Here is a 22119-nt window from a genome sequence, read left to right on the forward strand (position 1 = left end):
CCCAAATTCCAGGTATTCCCCTAATTGTATCAGCAGCTTCAAGTATACGGTTTCGCAATTTTTCCGCCGTAGCAATTGGAGTATTGTAAACCAATGACTTCAAGTGACTCCAAAGATAAAAGTCCATTGGGGTAATATCGTGTGACCGAGGTGGCCACGGCACGGGACCAAAGCGTCCAGTCCATCGCTGAGGAAACATTTCATTCAAAAGTGTCGTTACTTCTCGAGTACTGTGTGGAGGAGCCCCATCTTGAAGATAAAACATGCGTGCCCGAACTTGTAATGCCACATTGTCCAATAATTCAAGCAACCGGTTCTCCCAAAAAGTCAGCATATGATGGTCCCTTCAAAGAAATAGGGACCCACAAGTACATCGCCTACTATGCCAGCCCAAACATTTACCGACAGCCGTTGTTAAAAGTGTATTTCCCTAATCGCGTGAGGATTTTCATAGGCCCATATGTGCATATTATGAAAATTCACTTCATCACGGGTAAATGTCACCTCATCTGTTACACAAACATAAGCAGAAAAGTCTACTTGATTGGCACATTGCCGTAAAAACCATCTGCAAAAACGCATTCGTTGATCGCAATCCGGGGTTAAAATCTGTTTAACTGGTTGCAGATGATAGGGGTGCAACAGCTGACGCCTTAAGATGCGATGTACGTTACGAGATGAGGTTCCTACTTGCTGTGCGAGTCGTCGAGTACTAATTGTGGGGTCTTCGACAAGATTTTCCAACACTGCATCTTCAACATTAAGGTTCACTTGCTGACCACGTCCTTCTCCTCGAAGAATAACACTTCCCGTATCTCGCAGCCACTGAACGCACTGTAGCATTGTATTTGCACATGGGGGGGGGTGACGTTGTGCCCCTCGTTCCCGGTACAACCTAGTCGCCGCGAGTGCATTTTCTCCGGCTGCACCATACACTAACACCATATCGATACGTTCGGAAATAGTAAATGCATTATTTTCTCGGTTCATTGTAAAACTAGTTTGTGCACAAACTAAAAAATTAAGCAAAGTAAGAAATAAAAATCTCGTTTTTAATGTAATCGGCACGCTATTCTTATTTTTTACTTCTTTATAAAAATTACGCTGTCACTATCGTGGAATTACAAAATAAAAGCTTTTGTCTAGAATCTTTCACTGATGGGTCGATCGACGATACTTAATATTCAATAATTATATTAATAATGAATTCAATACAAATACAAAATCAATTGACTGCACAAATTTTTTGACAACCTAACCTTCTTTTAGTATTACCAGTATTAGATTATACCGACTTAAATTATAAGGTTGCATCTCAGGTCGCATAAAAACATTTCCAATGTTTTTAATAAATAGCACAGGGTCGGCCTTCATTTTCGCTGAAAAATGAACTTTAATTTACAAAAAAAATCGCGAAGATAGAACTTTTTCGTATTCTATTAAAAATATCAGGAAGCTGTAGTTTAATTTTTATAGATTATACACGCCACACCTTGTTTAACTCTCAGAAATACGTTTTCGTACAGCACGCGAAAATGACAATCATTAGTATCATTACAACGAAACTGTCACCATGGAAGATGCTTATGTGAAAATGTTAAAAAAAGTTACTGTTCTGAGCCATACATTATTTAAAAAATAATTATTTCTGACTAAACTACGCAGAATTCGAAAAAAAAAGTAGGGACATTTCTTCAAAAAAAGTCAAAATCATTTAAAAATAATATTATTTGCTTGATAATTCAAAGGAATAAAAAAAATCGAAATATGTCTGTTAAGGGTAGTTAGAAAACTATCCTTATTTATACTCGATTTTGATGAAACATAGGCTAGTTAAAGACACTTATGGTATGATTATTACCTACAATTTTCATTCCATTATCTTAATCAGAAAGAAAGTTATTTTAAAAAATATCCAAATGATAATATCTCAGTAACGGTGCTCCGGAGGACCAATGTTTATAGGAACTTTTTTTACTATTTTTGGCTCTACTTTCACCTCCTTAAATTTTGTACCTACTTTTCCAAACACCCTGTATACAGGATGGTCCAGATTTTAATAGATAAACTTCGGGAAAGTACTAAACAACAAAAATTAACATCACTTTGCTCTATGAACATAGGCGCATAAAGCCACTGTTCATGAGATGCAAGGCATTGAAATTCTCAAAAATAAAACAATTTTTTTAAATATCTGAAAAACCACTTTGATACCACAAATTTGGTACACATTTTTTTTCGAATATTTCTCCTAGTTCTCTATGCACACAGTCCAAATCCAAAAACCAGTGGCGGAGAAACAAGGATGTTGTTTCCTTATTTAGAGTAAAGCTTCAACACCACTGAATTAATTGGTATTATGAATACATTTTATATATTGAAATATTCCGGATGAAAAAACATTCTTTTATTTTTGTCGAAAAATGAATGGTTTACGAGTTATGAGACATATTATCCAAGTAAATAAAGCGTTGAAATAGGGAAAAATAAAACGAATTTGAGTGGTCCCGATTTTTAATAAACAAACTTCGAGAAAGCACTAAACAACAAAAATTAACATTACTTTGCTCTATGAACAAAGCCATAGAAAGCCACCATTTGTGAGATACAGGGCGTTGAAATTAACAAAAGTAAAACAATTTTTTTAAATATCTGGAAAATCGCTTCATCAAATATTTCCAAATTTGGTACAAATTTTTTTTCAAATATTTGTCCTAGTTTTGTATGCACACAGTCCAAATTCAAAAACCAGTGGCGGAGAAACAATGACATCATTTCCTTATTTAAAGTAAAACTTTTATGCCACTGAATTAATTGGTAATATGAATACATTTTACAACGATCTGACTCATTCCGGATGAAAAAACACACTTTTATTTTTGTCGAAAAGTGAATGGTTTAAGAGTTATGAGACATATTATGATGCGGTTTTCCAGATATTTAAAAAAATTAGTTTATTTTGGTTAATTTCAACGCCCTGTATCTCATAACCGGTAGTTTTCTGCGTCTATGATCATAGAGCAAACTGATGTTAATTTTTGTTATTTAAAACTTTCCCGTAGTTTGTCTATTAAAATCTGGACCACCCAAATTTGTTTTATTTTTCCCTATTTCAACGTTTTGTTTACTTGAATAATATGTCTCATAACTCGTAAACCATTCACTTTTCGATAAAAAGAAAATATTGTTTTTTCATCCGGAATGTTTCAGACTATTATAAAATGTATTCATATTACCAATTAATTCAGTGGCGTATGAGTTTTACTTTAAATAAGTAAACGACATCCTTGTTTCTCCGCAACTGGTCTTTGAATTTGGACTATGTGCATATAAAACTAGGGGAAATATTTGAAGAAAAATGTGTACCAAATTTGGATAAATTTGATAAAGCCGTTTTCCAGATATTTAAAAAAATTGTTTTATTTTTGTTAATTTCAACTCCCTGTATCTCATAAACGGTGGCTTTCCGCGCCTATGTTCATAGAGCAAAGTGATGTTAATTTTTGTTGTTTAGTAGTTTCCCGAAGTTTGTCTATTAAAATCTGGACCACCCTGTATATGCTCTCGCATTTTTAAACTATATTATAATGGTACCTATTAAGCTAATTATTTTGTTCTATTAAAGTGCAATAGTCTTCAGTTTAATTCACTCGAAGATGTATCTCTCTTTAAAACCATTGACATGTAGAGGCTTATGGAAAAATGTTACTTTGAGAGTTGCCTCTAACGCTACATCCAAAAATTTCCGCGGGCAGAGGTGCATTATGGGCAGCGCCCATAACGATTGCTTTCACGTCAAAGTTAAAACGTCTTGATGGAGCGCATTCAGAGAGCGGAGAGCGACTGATATATTTTAAAAATCACCTAATGCGATGATGATTTGCACGTTGGATTTTCAGGCCTTGGTGGGTGAGAATAAGTAAACTCCATTACACGATAATGATAGAGGGGAATGCGAGAGTAACTGCGGCCATTCGCCAGCTGTTAGATGAGCGCGTTATCTAACTGTAAATCCTTTGAGACGCCTCTCTACCCAAATCATTAAACGCATCAGCGTGATTGCATGACGAAGGTTGTTCGTCTTGCGTCTCGTACACGGCACGCCGGATAAAAGAAACCTTCTACGGGAAAAATCGCGAGGAAGAAACGGCCGTTGCGGTACGGTAAGGTCTAAAGCTGCGTTTACATTTACGAGTACTCGGATCCGAGTGGGACTACACGGATGAAAATTCGGAAATCTAAACATACAGGGTGCGGCATCAGTGCGTCGGAGTACGATATCTTCTTTATTGTAGAAGATATCAAAAAAAGTTATTTACAAGAATTGTAGCCAACTTAGTACTGCACATCTTAAAATTATTTTCGTATATACAGGGTGTTACGTATTACCAGGGTGAAACAAACATTATTTTTTAAATGGGGCACCATATATATTATTTCAAATTTAGATTAAGTTCATCACTCCCATGCTGCCAATATAGGGTTTAATTATGTTATACAGGGTATTTCAAAAGTTATGGTCAATTGTATACGAGAATCATTCCCATTTCAGCGTCCTGTATGCAACAGTTGAATATAGGGCGAGACAAATCACGATCACATAATTTTCTCAATTTTTTTTAAATAAATCACCTTGTATTTTATTTTAAAAACTGTAAATACACTTAATACAAGTGTAGTTTGTTAAATGACAAGCTAGTAATTATTACTGTCATTTGCCCGCTTCCAACTTGTTAGGTATAATAGGATTTTTTTAAAAACTCTCTTTTTATTATTAAACAGTAAATATCAGAAATTAATGATTTTAGCCATAGGGAATGCTTTATAAAAATGAAAGATTTTCAGTATTTAAAATAAAATACAGAGTGATTGGCTCGCCCTATATTCAACTGTTGCAATAATAAAGAAATGGCACCTTTTCGTAAAACTGTACCAATATCAAAGTTATGTCTGCAAAAAATTATTGTTAAGTTATTCTGTCTAGGGTATACAGGACACTGAAATGGGAATGATTCTCGCATACAATTGACCATAACTTTTGAAATACCCTGTATAACATAATTAAACCCTAACATTGGAAGCATGCGAAAGACGAGCTTAATCTAAATTTGAAATAATATATAGAGTGTCCCATTTAAAAAATAGTATGTTTGGTTCACCCTACTATACGAAAATAATTTAAAAATGTGCAGTTTTAAGTTGGCTACAATTTTTATAAATAACTTTTTTCTAATATCTTCTATAATATTGGAGATATCGTACTTCGACGGACTAATGCCGCACCCTGTATATTCTAGAATGTTTAATAGCCCTTTCCATAAAAGCTTTTTCAATGCGCATGCGTCAATATCGGCCATCTTTTTCGTACTGTTCTTACGTGTATAGTACACTATACATTAATCTTTTCATATTAATACAAGAATATACACGATTATGTATACAGAGTGTCCCTGTACTTGATACAAAAAAGTCGAGTACAAATATAAATATAACAAAAAAATATATATACAAATATAAATACAAAACAACCGCTAACAAAAGACATACATTAAGATCCTTTGCTAATGATAATTAATACCTGACTTATTTAATTTCCCACTAAATGTCACCTCACTCGAATTAGACATACACACTTCCAAGTAAAACTGAAGAGGTTCGGTGTTAGTTAGCCGGCAGGGCCGGAAGGTAATAATAACAACAATAATAATAACAACAACAACAATAATAACAACAATAATAATGATAATAAGTAAGGTACTGGAGTCCCATACGGGAGGCAATCCAGCTATGAGTTGAGATTTCGGAAGATCTGTTTTAGCAATTCTTTTTTTGTTTTTAATCATTCTTTTTGCAGATTCATTCCTCAAGGACGAAAATGTTAGTAAATTCAACAAGGCTCTTATATGCGTATGACATAAAGTGTTACTTGTTTTTCGAACAACGTAATCATGGCAAAACAAGTTAAATGTGAAACAAAGGAGTTGTTATTGCAGTATCCGGGCAGTCACGACAATATATACATATTTTAACATGTAATAAATAATTAGCAATCTTTAGTAATAATTGTAACAATTTTACGTTAGAAAAATATACGCCCCTGAGCATAATACAATGAAGGCTAAACATATACAGAATTATTATCATGAAACATCTATAACCATCACAATCATAAGATTACATAGAACAATTAACAACGAAGTACTTAGAGAATAATTACCTGCTAACCAATACCGGTTAAACACTTTTAATTTTTCACTACTTATGTATTTTCACCGTACACCGATCGTCTTACTTTTCATTTTCCGCTCTTCTAACTTCAACTATCTAGGCTTCCTTTCAGAATTCCCCAGCGATTGTTTTTGCGCTTCCTTCTACCAACTGTCAATATTACGTTTTTCATTATTGTACAACACCCATGTAACAGGTGACGTCGAAGTTAATATGATAAGTATGGTTTTGCACAGTGATAATACTGTTTTTCCAACCATTAACAAAAACAGTATGAAAACTTTTGAATTCAACTGCTAAAAGTATCTCTCGCTATTGATTATAATAATTTTTTTTAATTGAGAGGCATTCTAAATAATCAACGTAACGGAAAAATAAGTATGTTTCAAACAGAAGTTTGCAAAGGGGAACTGGAAAAACATGGCAATGGTAAGGGAAAACGCCATTTGAACCTATTCTTAATTTATGTTCAGTTGCTGACTATGTACTCGTATTCCTGGTCAAGGATTTGTATTAAATGAGCTAACTGACAAAACCAAACAAACTTAATCAACGTTGCAGGTTTGGTATCTCTCAGTGAAACTTAAAAACAGCTAAAACAGAAAATAATATTTAACTTACGTGATATTTGTCAGATTCAAAGTCCGTAAAATTCTTAGGTGTATATTTAGATCCCAAATAATTATTGTGGAATCACCATACAATTCATATTTGCAATAAGATTATATAAAATTTATATCTGCCTCACTCACCGCCAACAGAGATAACAGCTTATCTTATTAACTGAATAATTTCATTCGCTGTTCTAGTCTGGGGTCATGATACTTCAGCTTCCAGTACATTTAGTTTGCAAAGAACCGAAATTTGTTTCAAAATGAGATAAGATGTATTAACTTAGAATTTTAAAACTTCCTTGTGCATATATATTTTGCAGTGTTTGCTGTATATAAAGAATAATACATGACTGTACTTAGCACGTAACGAGATTTATTTTCAATTTACTAAAATTAGAAATAAGCTTTCGAATTCCTACTTTCAGACTGTATAAATCAAATAATGGAACTGGATATTTAAGCCTTATATTTAAACAATCATAGGTTGTTGTATTGTATTATCTAAACCGAGAGAGATGCACTAACCAAATTTGGACAGGACATAGCTAATATAATGCGAAACCTCGCCTTAATGTTACAAATGTTGTCACCGCCGTTCTTGGTGGTGCAAATTCGAAATATTTGGCACTATTCAATTTTCGTGGCTGAAAACATACATATCGATTCTTCGCAACCGAGAAAGATGCACTAACCAAATTTGGAAAGAACATAGATAATACATACAATGCTTTACTGTTAAAAATGTTGGCACAATAATTTATTCGAAACAGTAGTTAAATTGAATCGAATTGAGGATCTATCGACTGAACCTACAAATTTAACACCAATCGACATTTTTATCATTTCGAATCCCTGGTGAGGGGCCAGTAACGTTCAATTTCTCACCTCTTCTATTTGACTTTGTTTGAGGTAAATGATCTCATTTCGTTCGTCTCCTTATATAGTTCAGTATCTTACCCCGATCTCCCCTAACATCAGACGTTTAAACACACACAGTTGTTAACAATGAACGCGTTTCATAATTCAGCTACCGTTGCGAAACATCTATGAATTTGACTTTGGTTCTGTTCTACCGTAGGCTCATTAGAATACTACAAATTACGATATCTCACATACGTAATTACGTCATCAGTTATGCCTGAACAAATTATAACTACCTGTCTATTTTTAAGCGTGCGGAATGGTATCACATAAATTATACACAAAATTTAACGTAGAAATATTTTCTAATGAATACAAATTATGTGTTTAATATTTGGGAAATCCATTCTTCGTTTAATTTGACTGAGTTTTATTAAGGTGTGAATATAGTAAATAGACTATTAATACAATTTTTTTAGGGTGGTAAGTGGATTTTACCGTAGTAGTGGAAGTTGCTATGGACAACGGAATAACTTACCTCCCTAGGTAAAAAAGCGGTTTCGAGTTAAAAGTGCCTATTTTATAAACAAATAAATGTAAATATTTGTTGAACATTACATTTTATTAATTATTGTGAATTAATATAACATAGTAATTGTACAGTTATTACATTTAGTAACATTTATAAAATCTGCATAATTTTTCTCAAAATGATTTGACCGCTCCATTTCAGTCACCGGAAGCTCAATATTATCTGACTGATTCATTAAAATAGCATGATTCGACATACTACTATAACCTGGAGTTGAAGTGTCATTGTAAAGAATCCTCTTGGCTATTTCATTTTTGTTACTTAAACTGTCAGCAACTTTCTGCAATTGTGGCTGATTTTCACCCACCATGTCTCTTGATTGCTAATACATCAACTCCCGTATTAGCCCGTAGCGTTGCCGATGTTCTTCGGAATAAACGGCCTGTATATGTTTCAGGATGTTCTAGTTTCAAAAACTGTACAATCTCATTAGGAATCATAGAAAGGGTATTCTTGCCGACTGATTGGTTATAACATCTACCTGCTTGATACCGCATAAAAAAACGTGAAATTTCAGTTTTAATTTCCAATCTAATCTTGATACATTTCTTGAGAATTTCTAGGTGAGAAGCAGTAATTGTAAACGTACGTGACATGCTATTTTAAGAATCTGGAATTTTAACTGCAATAATGTCATCTAAATTTTTGAAATTGACGTTGTCCAAAGTTTGTTTTCATAACTCATCAGAACGGCATGCTCCTGCAATGCCTAAGACCGCCACTATCTTCATTAGCAAATATGTGTTATCGGGTGCCTGAACGAGAAAATCGTCTCTTTGACGTTTGAGTTTTTAGATGTATAGCCGTTATTCTCACGTTTCAAAAATCCTCTCAGCTTGAGGTATTTTGATATATCCACCTTCTTCTCTATGAAAATATTTTGACTTAATCATTGAGTATTTATTCACTCCACTAACTCGCCGGTGACTTTAAAGTTCTTGACTTCACCGGTATTTTTGTTCTAGCCCCATTCCTTGAAATTTCTATATGGTCGTCCGTAGCGCACTTTCGACTCCTCGAGCAATAAAAATTCGCAGGCAGCATTTGCTGCACTTTCTATTTGAAAATCACTCATTTAGAAATAATAATTCAAAACCAGCAAAATTGCAACTTTTATGTAGCTTTGTTTATAAACACCTTAGAAAGGACAAAATCCAAACAACCAAGGCGACTTTGCAAGATTTCGAATAATGTCAAAATGAATTGATTAAGAAATGTCAAAAAATAAAACCTAATCTTTATTTCATGAACCATAGTGAGAACAGATAAAATGTTATACACTACGCAGCAGTTAAGTATAATTTACCAGTCCCGGACTCTATTGCCACCCTCGCTCCGCTCGGGCGCAAAATCGTCTTCGACTGGTAAATAATACTTACCTCCTTTATGGTGTAAATAAGTACTTTACGCACTAGTGCGAAAAAGTTAGGTATATTCTACATGCATAAAGTTAATATTGTAGCACGGTTTTAAAAAAAATGTTTTTTAACAAAATACCCATCTATTCACTACATATATAAAATGTAAGGCCTCGAACTAGCTTAATAAGATACAACGTGCAATGGCATGCCGTTCTAGCAGCGCATTATCAAATTTCAAGCAGCTTATGCAGCAGGTTCTCTGCGGATATCTCAAGAATTTATGATTGCACGCGAGAAATTTATCTTACCTTTGGATAATTTAATTACGAGGGGAATTTATGAAGGCTCCTTATTGAAGTATATGTCACTCTGGCGAAATGATGGATGACATCATTATGCAACTTTGCACTCGACAGCGCAAGCCACCGTAATATATTAACTGCAAATTAAGCCAGTTGAAGTTACTATTAATACGTTATTTGTATTTATTAACTTATCTAAAAGCTTTGATTTGATTAATAACGTAAAAAAGTTGTCATCTCGACTATATATTCATCTGTTTACACTTTTTCACAAGTAGTCAATTTAATTTCATATTCATCTTAGCAAATTGAATTTGAGAAAGAGTATTAGGAAAGTTGATTCTATTTTTAATATTAGAAAACCTATTTATACACTGTGTCCCAATATTTTGAGCTGCTGAGTTCGAATCTGTAAGGTTACAAATCCTGCCTAACCTTAAAAATCCACAAAATTAATAAATTAACTACTATGATCTAGGTCTGACCTATGTCCGTATATTTTGGCCCGCTGAATACGATTTTGAACATGAAGTAATTGCTTAAAATCACATTCTCGAATTTTAGAATGATAAGGCGACAAATAATGCAAAAATATATTATTATTCCCACGAATTCAGTGATTCCCATAGATATCTCAACACCTGGTGTGAAAATTTCTTGGCTCCCAGTTATAAACGAACAAAAAGGCTTTAAACCTAACATAGCCTAAGGCAGAAAGGATTGTATTTTTGCATTATTTGTAGCCTTCATTCTAAAATTTGAGAATATTAGCGATTTTAGGCTATTTTCTCAAGTTAGAAAATTCTGCATCATAGAAGCTAATTGATTAATTTTATAGATTTTTAAACTTTTTTAAGGTAGGAAGGATTTCTGACGGTATGGACTAAATTTGACATCCGATTCGTGTTCAGTGGGTCAAGATACATGGGAATATAAAGATCTGACTACTAGTTTAACCGCTGATAAATCTTACCTGGATTTTATATGCTGATTTGTCGATTTTGTGGGTTTCTTTAGCATTTTTTTAATTCAGCTTCTCAAAATAATTATATATTTTGGTCATTTGCACAAGATTTTTTTTGGGGCTATGATTATTAGTGTACGATGGTTATTATCAGCTCCCTCGGTTGCCTTATACACAGACGTACATGATTAAATTAATTTTAATATACACTAATGCAAAAAAATAAATGGTCAAAAGAATTTTCGAAATTTTTCCGTGATTTTTTAGACTGTATTTAGGTGAAAAATGGTGGTATCGGGAACTAAAAAAAGCATTTTGAAGCTCTAATGTTCTAGTTTTTAGATCTTTCGGTCGACATTTTTTAAGAGCTACGGTTATCATGCACTTCTAAGAAATAGCACGACAAAAAAATTAGAAAATTTTCTTTTTCTTTTTCCCGAGTCCACGAACTTGAAAAAATTTGTTTCAGCTATGCCATTGCATGGACTAGATAGTTTGTTTATTCAGCATCAATCACCTTTTTTTTAAATTTCGATACGACCGTTTTTCATCGAAATATCGGACTATTAATGGAAAAATATCCTTTTGTCTCCAATCATCGATATCTCGGCAACAAATGGTCCTACAGAGAACTGAAGGGCAGTTTCGAAAACTGGAATAAATTCCCTATAACATACTGCCGCAATTTTTCGGAAAACATGTTTTTATCATCTTTTATGGTTTTTTAGAAAATGGACGACTAAATTAGATATATTCACGAAATGAGTAATGACTTTTACAGTTCGATATACCCAGAAGAACCCTGTGAAGTTTTATCTCGACCTAGCGAACCATTTCTTTGTTTCAAACAGTGAAACTTTTGAAAAAAATTAAAGGTTCATGTTTTTTGAGCTTAAACACTTCATAATCATGATGAAATGAAAAAAAAAATTTTTTTGAGATTTTCTCACATTTTTACCGTAAAAACATTTAAATCGATGAAAAAAAATTGGAAAAGTTGTTTTTTTTTTGTTTATTTGGAAAACCTTCCAGGCATTGAAGAAAACAAAATCCAATTGTTTCCAGCACGATTCGGCTTTTTCGTCCTATGCTTCAGTTCATCAACTTTTAATTAAATTAAAATTAAAGTTGATGACCCAAACCAGATTTTGACCCCGATTCATACGGTTTCTTGAAATTTCTAATTAATTTTTGTGCAGTCTGTCACTTAAAAAACAGTTTTTTCAAAACTATCCTTTTCTCTGAAAAAAAGTTTTAAAATTTCGTTTTTTTTTTCATTAATTTAAACGATATTTGCGGCGAAAATTTAAGAAAACCTACCAAAAATTTTTGTCCATTTTAATCATGATTATGAAGTGTTCAAGCTAAAAAACTGACCCTTTAATTTTTTTCAAAAGTTTGACTGAAACAAAGAAACGGTTCGCTAGAGCGAAATGAAACTTCACAGGGTTTTTCTAGGTATATCGAACTGTAAAAGTCATGCTTAACATTAGTCATTTCGTGAATATTTCTAACTTTGTCGTCAATTTTCTAAAATGCCATAAATTACCCTGTTTTTTCATGAGTTTTAAAATTCGTGTAAAAGATAAAAAAAAGTTTTTTTTCCGAAAAATTGCGGCAACTTGTTATAGGAAATTTATTCCAGTTTTCGAATCTGCTCTTCAATTCTCTGTACCACCAGTTGACGCCGAGATATCGATGATTGAAGACAAAAGGATCCTTTTCTATTAAAAGTCCGATATTTCTATGAAAAATGGTCGTATCGAAATTAAAAAAAAAAGGAAATTGGAGCTGAATAAACAAGCTATCTGGTCCATGCAATGGCTTAGCTGAAAACAATTTTTCCATGGAAAAAGAAAATTTGCAAAATTTTTTTGATGATAACCGTAGCCCCTAAAATATTTCGACCGAAAGATCTAAAAACTAGAATCTTAGAGCTTCAAAATGCGTTTTTTTTAATTCCCCATACGACCATTTTTCACCTAAATACAGTCTGTCAAAAATCACCGAAAAATTTCGAAAATTCCTTTGACACTTAAATTTTTTTATTAGTTACTTGTTTACATAATTCACTAGCCTGGAATTACCTTAGCAACTATTTGAATTGCATCAAATAAATATACTCTATTTCTTTAAATTAGTCACTTAATACTTAATATTACAAAAGTAATACAGGATTTCTTATGAGACTGACGTCCTCCGCGACTCATTTGGCATTCTCAACTTCTTTTAAGAAACTTCTGTATTACGCTTTCGCATTGTCCGATTCATGTTTGTCCAATTTTCTCAACTAATCTTTAAACAGTTGTTTCATTTGAAGCGTTCCTTCTACCGAAAATTCCACGTAATTTCCGCACAGTCTCAGCTACACACTCTCCGTACTTGTAATGATTCTTCACAATTTTCACTAGCTCATCCGTCGCATAACGCTCCATTTTGTCTAACCGCAACGTGTTTACCACAACATGCGACCCTGCGCAATGCTGCCAACTATACAGAATGAAAATGACCCAAATTCAAATCCTGCGTTACTTTTGAGACGCAGAGACGACCATTTTTCACCTAAATACAGTCCGTCAAAATCACGGAAAAATTTCGGAAATTCTTTTGACCCTTTAATTTTTTGCATTAGTTTGTATACATTGATATCATCTTTAAAACTTGTCTTATACTAGAGAGCCTTCAATAATGATTACAAGTCTCGTGACCAGTAATTTTGTTTGGAAACATTCAAATACTATGCGTTTTCATAGACATATTTATGAGCTTTCTTTTATAAAACGTATCTACCAAGGACATTTAAATAAAGGGGACCTATTTATTTACATTTCTAGATGAAGCCTGGTCTATTCACAGTCTAAGTGTATCATTGTTGTCAGATGTATAATTATACTGGAAATGTACTTAATATTTTTATCGCAATTTTCATCACAATTGTGAAAATTATTATAGGATAGTATTATTAAGTTATGCATACAATATTGTCAAATTCTGTACATATTAAACTATTTTTCATTTTTCATATTTGCCACGTTTGAAGACTTGGCAACTACGCAATAATTTGTAGCGTGTTCCTCGTTCGTTCTGCCGTGGTTGGCAGAATATGGCGTCTCTTGTTAGAAAATAGTTGTGATTTTAGTAAGTGAAACGTGATTAGTGTTTATACACGTATTTTGGATAAACTTTTAAGGTGTGAATATGGTTAGATAGTGCAGAATTTGTAAGAAATTGGATTATAAACATCCACATCAGCTATCCTTCCACAGGTAAGCGCGCTTGAAGGTGACTTTGGAATGTATATGCAACTGTGGCCATTGTCGTGCGTGTGGGTAACTTTTATTTGAATAACGGTAAAATTTTATAAAACTGACTTGGTATTTTTTTAAAATTTGTGCTGAAATAGTAAAAAAACAATAATATGAACCACGTTTGGCCATTAAAATCAAAGGAAAATGCTGCACCACAAATAAGTTACAGACATTATTTATATTTAATATATTTATAGGTATTTCAATATTATCATTTTCATTTTCCTCTACGACAAAAACCTTTTCAAAAATATATTTACAATTTTACTAAATGCACGAGCATAAAAACAACAGCAAAAATATGGTGGTGGTTCACTTATACATAAAAATACCGAAGATGCAATCAACTGAAAGTTGCATTCATTCAACCATTTGATGTTCTCCTTTGAGAATATATTTTTATGTCTCACTGAAAATTTGCCTCAGTATTCTAAAAATGAAATGTGAACGTTTTTAGGATGCTTGGGGATGGTGCAACAAGAAAGAAATGGTTACAGTTATTGGGATTCCAAGAAGTTATAAAAATATTATACATTATATTTATTATAAAAATACTGAGTAGCTGTTGAAATATATTGACTTGGGACTGTAAAATATTTTATTGTGACCCATCCAAAACGTACGACATTGGAGATGTAATCGCGCGCATCAGTTGGATGAAAATAAAGCTCTCTGCTTTCCCCTTGTCTAGCTTCACCCAACATATGAGATAGACTGTGACATGCATAGTCCCCTTTATTTAAATGTCCTTGGTATCTACTAATAACCACTTTTCAAAGTGATGCGTAAGAAACAGTAAAATCCATGTAAAATTGCAAACCTTTTTTATCTTACACATTAAGTGTGTGCCCTTATAAGCCACTACCCTGCGTCGAATCTAATGGTACATAATTGCTCCAATAAAAAAGCCGATCGTCTGTAATTGAAGCAAAATTATCCGACTGAAAGTACCGGCGCGGTTTTACATAATCCTACGAGGAGCCATAACGCCAAACCGCTGTGGAAGTGCCACATAATTCGCGTCCGCCCCGATCTGGAAAAAATCCATTTCGGACTCCGTCGACATTCCGCGGTGGTGCGAAACATCGTCGGCGTTCTTGCGACATCGCACTTCTAACTGCGATTTGACGCCCTGTATAAGGCACCGCCCGAGAGCGGCAGCGTAGAAACCTTTATTTCTATCACTTTATTATACAAATCTGCAGCGAGACCGTTTCGAAACGAGCTACATATTTACGAATATGTCTTCCGACAAAATGGGCATTACCTTATCAGGGCAATCAGTGGATCAAAACGTTTACTGGGCTCTTGCAATGGCACCGGTTGCGGTCTTTACATATGTGGAGCATCAGTTTCAACATGATGTATATTTACGACCCGGCCGGCATGCAGTACCGCACGCAGATTATTGGGAAAAGGAGATTAAGTGTGCATTTTTGCATATATTTTCTTCCTTTTAGACGGCCGTGGAATGCGCGATCGGCTTATCGTGAAACAAAACGCGAGCGATAAACGGTGGCTCGTTTCATTTACTCTTGAAGATATGTCCATCGCAGTAGGTGTGGTCGGCTTCTTCTTTTCTCCGAGAATGTTTATGATTTGCGGCGGGTTTCCGTTAGTAGGATTTTTATTTGGAGTTACATTCTAATTGTATAAAAAGAAGAAGAAAAGTAATTTATTTTTAGAACCTGCAGCAAGGAGTCTCGTTTAAAAAAAAAATTAAGTTTCAACTAAGCACCTATTCCCGAATATATTTCAGTTTCTTCTTAGTAAATCTAATTTCAGAATGTGCTATTTGTATTTCTAATTAGTCAGTGATTTAAATGATTGATGGCACCGATACTTACAAATATTTTGTGTGCCGCTCTCCTACTATTTTCACTCTCCATGGTTGGCCACACTGACAATGAATTTCGTTCAGTGGCGGGTTAAGGGAAGTGGCAATAGGGTCACATATTTATTTTAATAAAAAATACGACACAAAAAGCAGAATTTAAAATTTCTTAAATTCTAACATAAAAAGAGCAGGAAATTTAAAAATAATAATTACTTTAGTCTATTCTGTCCCCACCAGTAATAAGAATTTTTGTAATTAATTCGTTATAATTTCTCACACCCATTTAAACAGTGAAATGAAGAATGAAAATATTTAATATTTTTAATCACAATTTATTTATAATGATTGTTCAAAATGTCTGCCCTCGTTCTGTATAAATAGATTATAACTCGTCTTCTTAAACTGTTAAATACATTATGCATTGCATTTTCCATAATATTAGCTAATTTATTTGTTATCGCGACCTTTAGTTGGAATTTTTTAATGTTTCAAAGGGATAAATACCTAACAGTCACACAAAAAAAAAGTTGTTTGCACTTTTCATGCGACATATGTTATCCGTAGTATTTTTGCCTCCTGATCACGAATCCAGTGTCAGAATTGAGCTATCACATCACAGGAATTTCCTAACCTAAAAAAACAGGTCAAAATTAGCAAAAATTCACGAAAAAGTGCTAGGAAAAACACAAAATTTTTTTTTCTATATTCAAATGTTCATTTAAGACCTCGCCGAACTTGAATGCGCGGTGAAAATTTATGGTTCTTTTTCTAACCTCAAAAAAACAGGTCAATTAAGGTCAAATATCACGAATTTTCAAAAAATAACAGATTCGCGCCAAATTTAGTATACGGTAGTTTTCGAGGTCGCTGATGGCGGATCCGAGCTCAATCTTGCAAAATTCAAGATGGCGGTTCCAAGGTGGCCGACCAAATTTAAAAAAAAAAATAACACATTCACGTCAAATTGGTATACGGGGGTTTTCGGAGTCACTGACTACGAATTCGAGATGAGAATTACGAAATTTATTTTTTAATATTTCTGTTTATTTTATAATCTGAGTACCTAGTCATGTTTTAACCTTCTTCAAGTACATAGGTAATTGATTAAATTTTTAAAAACGAATTTTGTAAATCTAAACTCGGATTCGTGATCAGTGACCCCGACTCGCCATCTTGAATTTTGCAAAATTGATATAACCATAGGAATGAACATTTAAATATAGAAAAAACTATTTTTTGTACTTTTCCTAGCACTTTTGCTATTTTTTGACCTGTTTTTTGAGGTTAGGAAATTCCTGTGATGTGATAGCTCAAGTCTGACACCCGATTCGTGATCAGGAGGCAGAAATAACATATGTCGCATGAAAAGTACAGTTTTTTGTGTAGCTGTGTAATGTAAAGGAGTTAAGCCCGAAGATCTTGGAGGCCATAAGCCTCGACTAATAATGCGATCGTCTTAAAATTCTCTTAGGAACTCCAGTGTGCTAACAAGCTGCGTGTGGTGTTGCCCAGTCTTGTTGATATTAACCATTTGTGCAATTCGTCATCATATGGCTGATTTAAAAATAGCTGCAAAATGTTTTGTCTATATCGCTCAGCAGTAACATTATCTTAGGTGCAATTATTCTTCACCGAGATATGGCTACCCAAACTCCTATTTTAACAAGATTTAAAGTCGTTTCCATTAATACGTGTGATTTCTCCGCAGACCCCGTACGATAATTTTGTGAATTTACGTATCCACAAAGATGATACCATGCCTCATCGGTAAAAAAAGATATATCTAAAAGATTGTCATCGTTTAAGTTGTTGTTAAACCATAGTTCACTCGTTTTCCATTATTTAATGGTAATAAGCTGTCGTAAAGGTTTAGTGGGGCTTGCTGCTAAACGCTCTCCAACGTTCTAAGATTTATGGTTTCCAACCTAATACAGTTCGAGTACTGTATATTGAAGAAACCATCGGTATTTGCTTCCTTACCACAAAACTAACAGATGATTAACGTTACAAAACACTGATTATTTAGAAGATTATACGATACATTCAAATAAATACACAATCGGCAAGCACAAACGGGAAACACAGACGTCTCTGAATTAACAGATCGTGTCGGTCGGAAATCTAAGAAAACGGAAAGTAATTTTGATCAAATGGAAGTAAATTTTAATATCTTTAGTAACATTTACGTGAGACGTCATCTTCAGTCATTCTGGATCGCACGGTATTATAGGACTATAGAAAAATTCATTATAGCACTAAATACTATTAAAAAAATGCATATTAACTTTTGAGATTTGGGTCTACCTCTGTTATGTGGAGTCTCCTGCTCGTCGGCAAAGAAGCAAGCGGGATGTTCGGACGTCCTCCTCATCACATCAAACGAAATAGACATTTGGGGTTGAAAAAGTCACGCTGTTTTATAGTACATATACTGTCAGCCATGCTTCCGTTTTGATGAACCAGGGTCGATTTTCGATCACTTGCTTTGGTTGGTCCGCAGCGGTCCTGTAGTGAAGTCCACCTTAAGTTTGGACAGTTGGTCTGTCTGGATTTTGCCCATCTTTGGAATCTGGTCGACTGGAGCTGGTTATAGGCTTGTAGATAGTCATAGCAATTTTGAGAAACTTTTTATTTCCCGAAATTCAGAACTGAGGTGATTTTTTTCTGCTAATCTAGTTTTCACATCTCGATATATCTGCTCTTCAGAAAATAATTAATTTAAATGAAAAGCAGCATTATTTTTCAAAATCTGATAATTTTATTAAGCATGCATGATATTAATTAATAAATTTAGCAACCAAAATAGATTTCTTTTTAATTTAGTTGTGAGGTAGTTATTAAAAAAAATACTTGTATCCAAATAGTTTTATTAGTTTTTTAAAAGATGAGTAGTTAAACAGCTGTGAAGGAAAGAATTGAAAATGAAAGCGTTGATATAGTTTTGCAGAAAAAATTACCTGTACCCTTATCAAATTATTATTTATTGACGCAATCCGTATATCTTCCTGTATATTTACCTGTTATAACTATTTCCCTTTTAAACGAACTGAGAGTGGAGAAATATCAACTTTTTATTCAGTCCTACGACCACTGACTCAGTTCTGTCACTCGTTATTAATGATTTGTAGTGCCGTGGTTTTGTCAATCATCCGGCCGGGTCCACGTACTCGGATGACGCCCACTGAGCGTGTAGAAATCGACATTATAAAGTGCATGTTCGTTAATGATTCCAGCATGTTCAGATTTTAGATATGTCATATCGAGTTACATTTGACTATTTGCCAACCCGGTGAGACCGGGTCGTTGTCTGCTCGGTGCTTGCGTAAATCCTCCAGTAGTTTCCTCTAACGTGTTGGCCGCAATATAGATGCAGATCCGATGGTTTTCGTTGCAGTATTCGTTGCAGTCGGTAACGTAGGATACAAGAAAACCAGATGGAATCTTCGGTTTATTCAATCAACACCATCTGTTACGGTTTCTTTCTTTATGTACTTACAGTAACGTTTTCGACGTACGATAGTCCTTGAGTGAAAAAAATCTCGAATTGAGTTGTATTCCATTGACACAACCACAAGATACAAGGTGTGAATAATTTTCAGTACTTAAGAACTTACGACTAGTTCGTCTCGCAAACTTGAAGCACGTTATTAATCAAACTGTTTATAGCAATCGCCTAAACTGTAACTAAGTTATGGTTCGGTGTGTATCGCAATTATAAAGCCACTGTTTTAAAGTTGAGTACAAAATTACATGAATTTTGAGCTATCTTTAAGTGGGGTTTTTAGAGGTAATATGTATTACGTGTTCCCCTGAATACCAATCTGAAATTATAATTACTACGCCTTAATTATTTAATTTAAAGGAACGCATTTAGGAAAAACAGATATGTATTATTAAAAAATTGTAAAATTGTATTCAAAATACAGTATGTTCCTATTCTTTTCTCTTCTTCAGCACTTCAGCAGTGCTAGACATATTAAATTGATCCAAAATAAACAAAACAACAGCAAAATTAAACCCTTGACAGCTTAAAATTTAGCAGAATTCGACCCTGTTCCGAACACTTACGAAGAGCAACAAAGGTCAACCCTGCTGTTCTGTCAAAATGCCGTAGTGTCGCCTTTGAAAGGCCGCTACTGCCGGCTGACTTTGCACTTGGTATGATATGACGGAATGGTAAACAGATAGAAAACAAACTGCCACTCAGTTAAATGGAAATGGTGGAATACGTCATTGTCGCTTCATTTTATTACATTTTTATTTTAGTTTTCAGTTCGATTAAATTTTTTTTTTTTTCAGTTTTTTAGTAGGTACTGTCTGTTATATCGAGGAGTTATGAATTGTCCAGAATTCTTATTAAAAATAGTATTAATTGAGAAGCATTGTTAAAAATTAATAATGATAGAGTTTTTAATTGGAATCGTACAGTAAAAACATTTAAACTGTTATCAAAGCCGTTCTTTACACAACAAATTATGTAAAAAATAGTAACTTCTGAGTCGGATAAAAGCATGTGTTTACACATGTCCGCAAGTGACCCATTTGGAGAATAGACGCAGGACGCACCAGGGTTCCAGGAAAAGGTCCACGGCTGATTGGCGCCAAGGACTAGATACATATACCTGTGAGCGACTCCACACCAGGACTTTTCAACGAACGCTCGCCCCGACAACATTTCTTCTCACTAAACTTTATTTTCAATAAAAATTTTATTTTACCGTTGAGTTTCATTTTCGCTGAACACCAAAAACAAACCTCAAGCACTTTGCACACAAGTTAGATGTATTATGTACTCAACCGAAGTGAAATAAGATGATTACTGATTATTTGTATGACTGTATCAACATTAGTAATACAACAAATGAATAGTTTTATTCAAATTTTATTTGACAATTTCTAAGGCCATAACCGTAAAGTAAATTTTTGTTTATAACATTTTCGGATTCGTTTGTTTTATACGCATAAAATTGGGCACTCAGGAACGCTCTTTTTCAGGCAGAAGGGCCCCCGGTCCAGATGGAGCCCGTAGATCTAAGTGTTAAGACGCCAGTAGTGCTACAAGTACCTAAATATCCACCACAGAGGTTGCGGAACCCTCCGCCGTCGGGAAAGATTCAACAACCACCAGGTGAGTAATTTTATATACACATACATACTTAGAGATCTGTCCAAAATTTTCCATGTTCCATTATACCTCAGACCTTATTTAAGAGCCGTAATTGACGTTTCGGCAGTTTTACTTCTATGTCACGAATAGAGTTTGTCACTTCGGTGCGTAAACAAAGCGTAGATGTGGGAGGGTGTACAAGGTCATATCGTTGCTTTGTGACACGGTGTCTGCGGCTCGTGTAAATGTACAAGGCATTCATACGGGCTGCTACATTTAAAGCAAATTTAAAATTGTTTCGTAAACTTATGCTTCAATCGAGCATAGCAATTATAAAATATCGTGTTTTGGAAACGGTTTTATTTGGATTTCTGAATCTCCACAACACATATTAATTGAATAAGAAATATATAAAAATTCCAGAGTAGCATCAATACATTATGATTTAAACAAACTAGTTCAAAAGTTGCTGTTAGCAGGTTTGTTCCGTAAAGCTTATAATTTGGATATAAAAATTTGAGAAGAAAACCGACAGTTAGTTCCTCCATTCTATTTGTTAAATAATATATCAACCCGAATGCTTCTGCCATATGATTTGGATGTTGCAAGCTATTATTAAACTCGTAGGTATCTTTTTTATGATCCTCAAATATTTTATTAATAAAGTAAATAATAAAATATCATGGTCAGTCAGAATAGACACGGAAACTAGTGTTCATAAATTTTAATTCATTATTCGTGACTGTATTATTTATAAAAATTTATTAAACGTTTTACTACAAAAGCAAAAAGTAGTAAAGTTTTGTAAATATTATAACCGACAAAAGAAATTAAGAAAAAGTTCCGTGTTTATTGTACAGGGTGTTCCCAAATAATACCCATTAATCATAGTGTAACAAATGAACAATGTGTATGCTGATGTGAAATATCTGGAATTATCAGGAA

The 22119-nt window shown here is 33.9% G+C and overlaps 1 protein-coding gene across 4 annotated transcripts in view; it reads left to right on the forward strand.

The window, feature by feature from the left end:
* Positions 1-22119, forward strand: part of LOC108904471 (Krueppel-like factor 7) — a 373170-nt gene that overhangs the window by 169711 nt on the left and 181340 nt on the right. For 3 of the 4 annotated variants that reach the window (XM_018707055.2, XM_018707072.2, XM_018707064.1), the window contains exon 4: positions 21063-21195. In XM_018707055.2, coding sequence (XP_018562571.1) covers positions 21063-21195 — 133 coding nt within the window. The remainder of the gene's footprint in view (positions 1-21062; positions 21196-22119) is intronic. The other variant, XM_018707081.2, reaches the window with a different exon arrangement.

This window comes from Anoplophora glabripennis, unplaced genomic scaffold, assembly GCF_000390285.2.
Source record: "Anoplophora glabripennis isolate ALB-LARVAE unplaced genomic scaffold, Agla_2.0 scaffold13, whole genome shotgun sequence".
NCBI lineage: Eukaryota > Metazoa > Arthropoda > Insecta > Coleoptera > Cerambycidae > Anoplophora > Anoplophora glabripennis.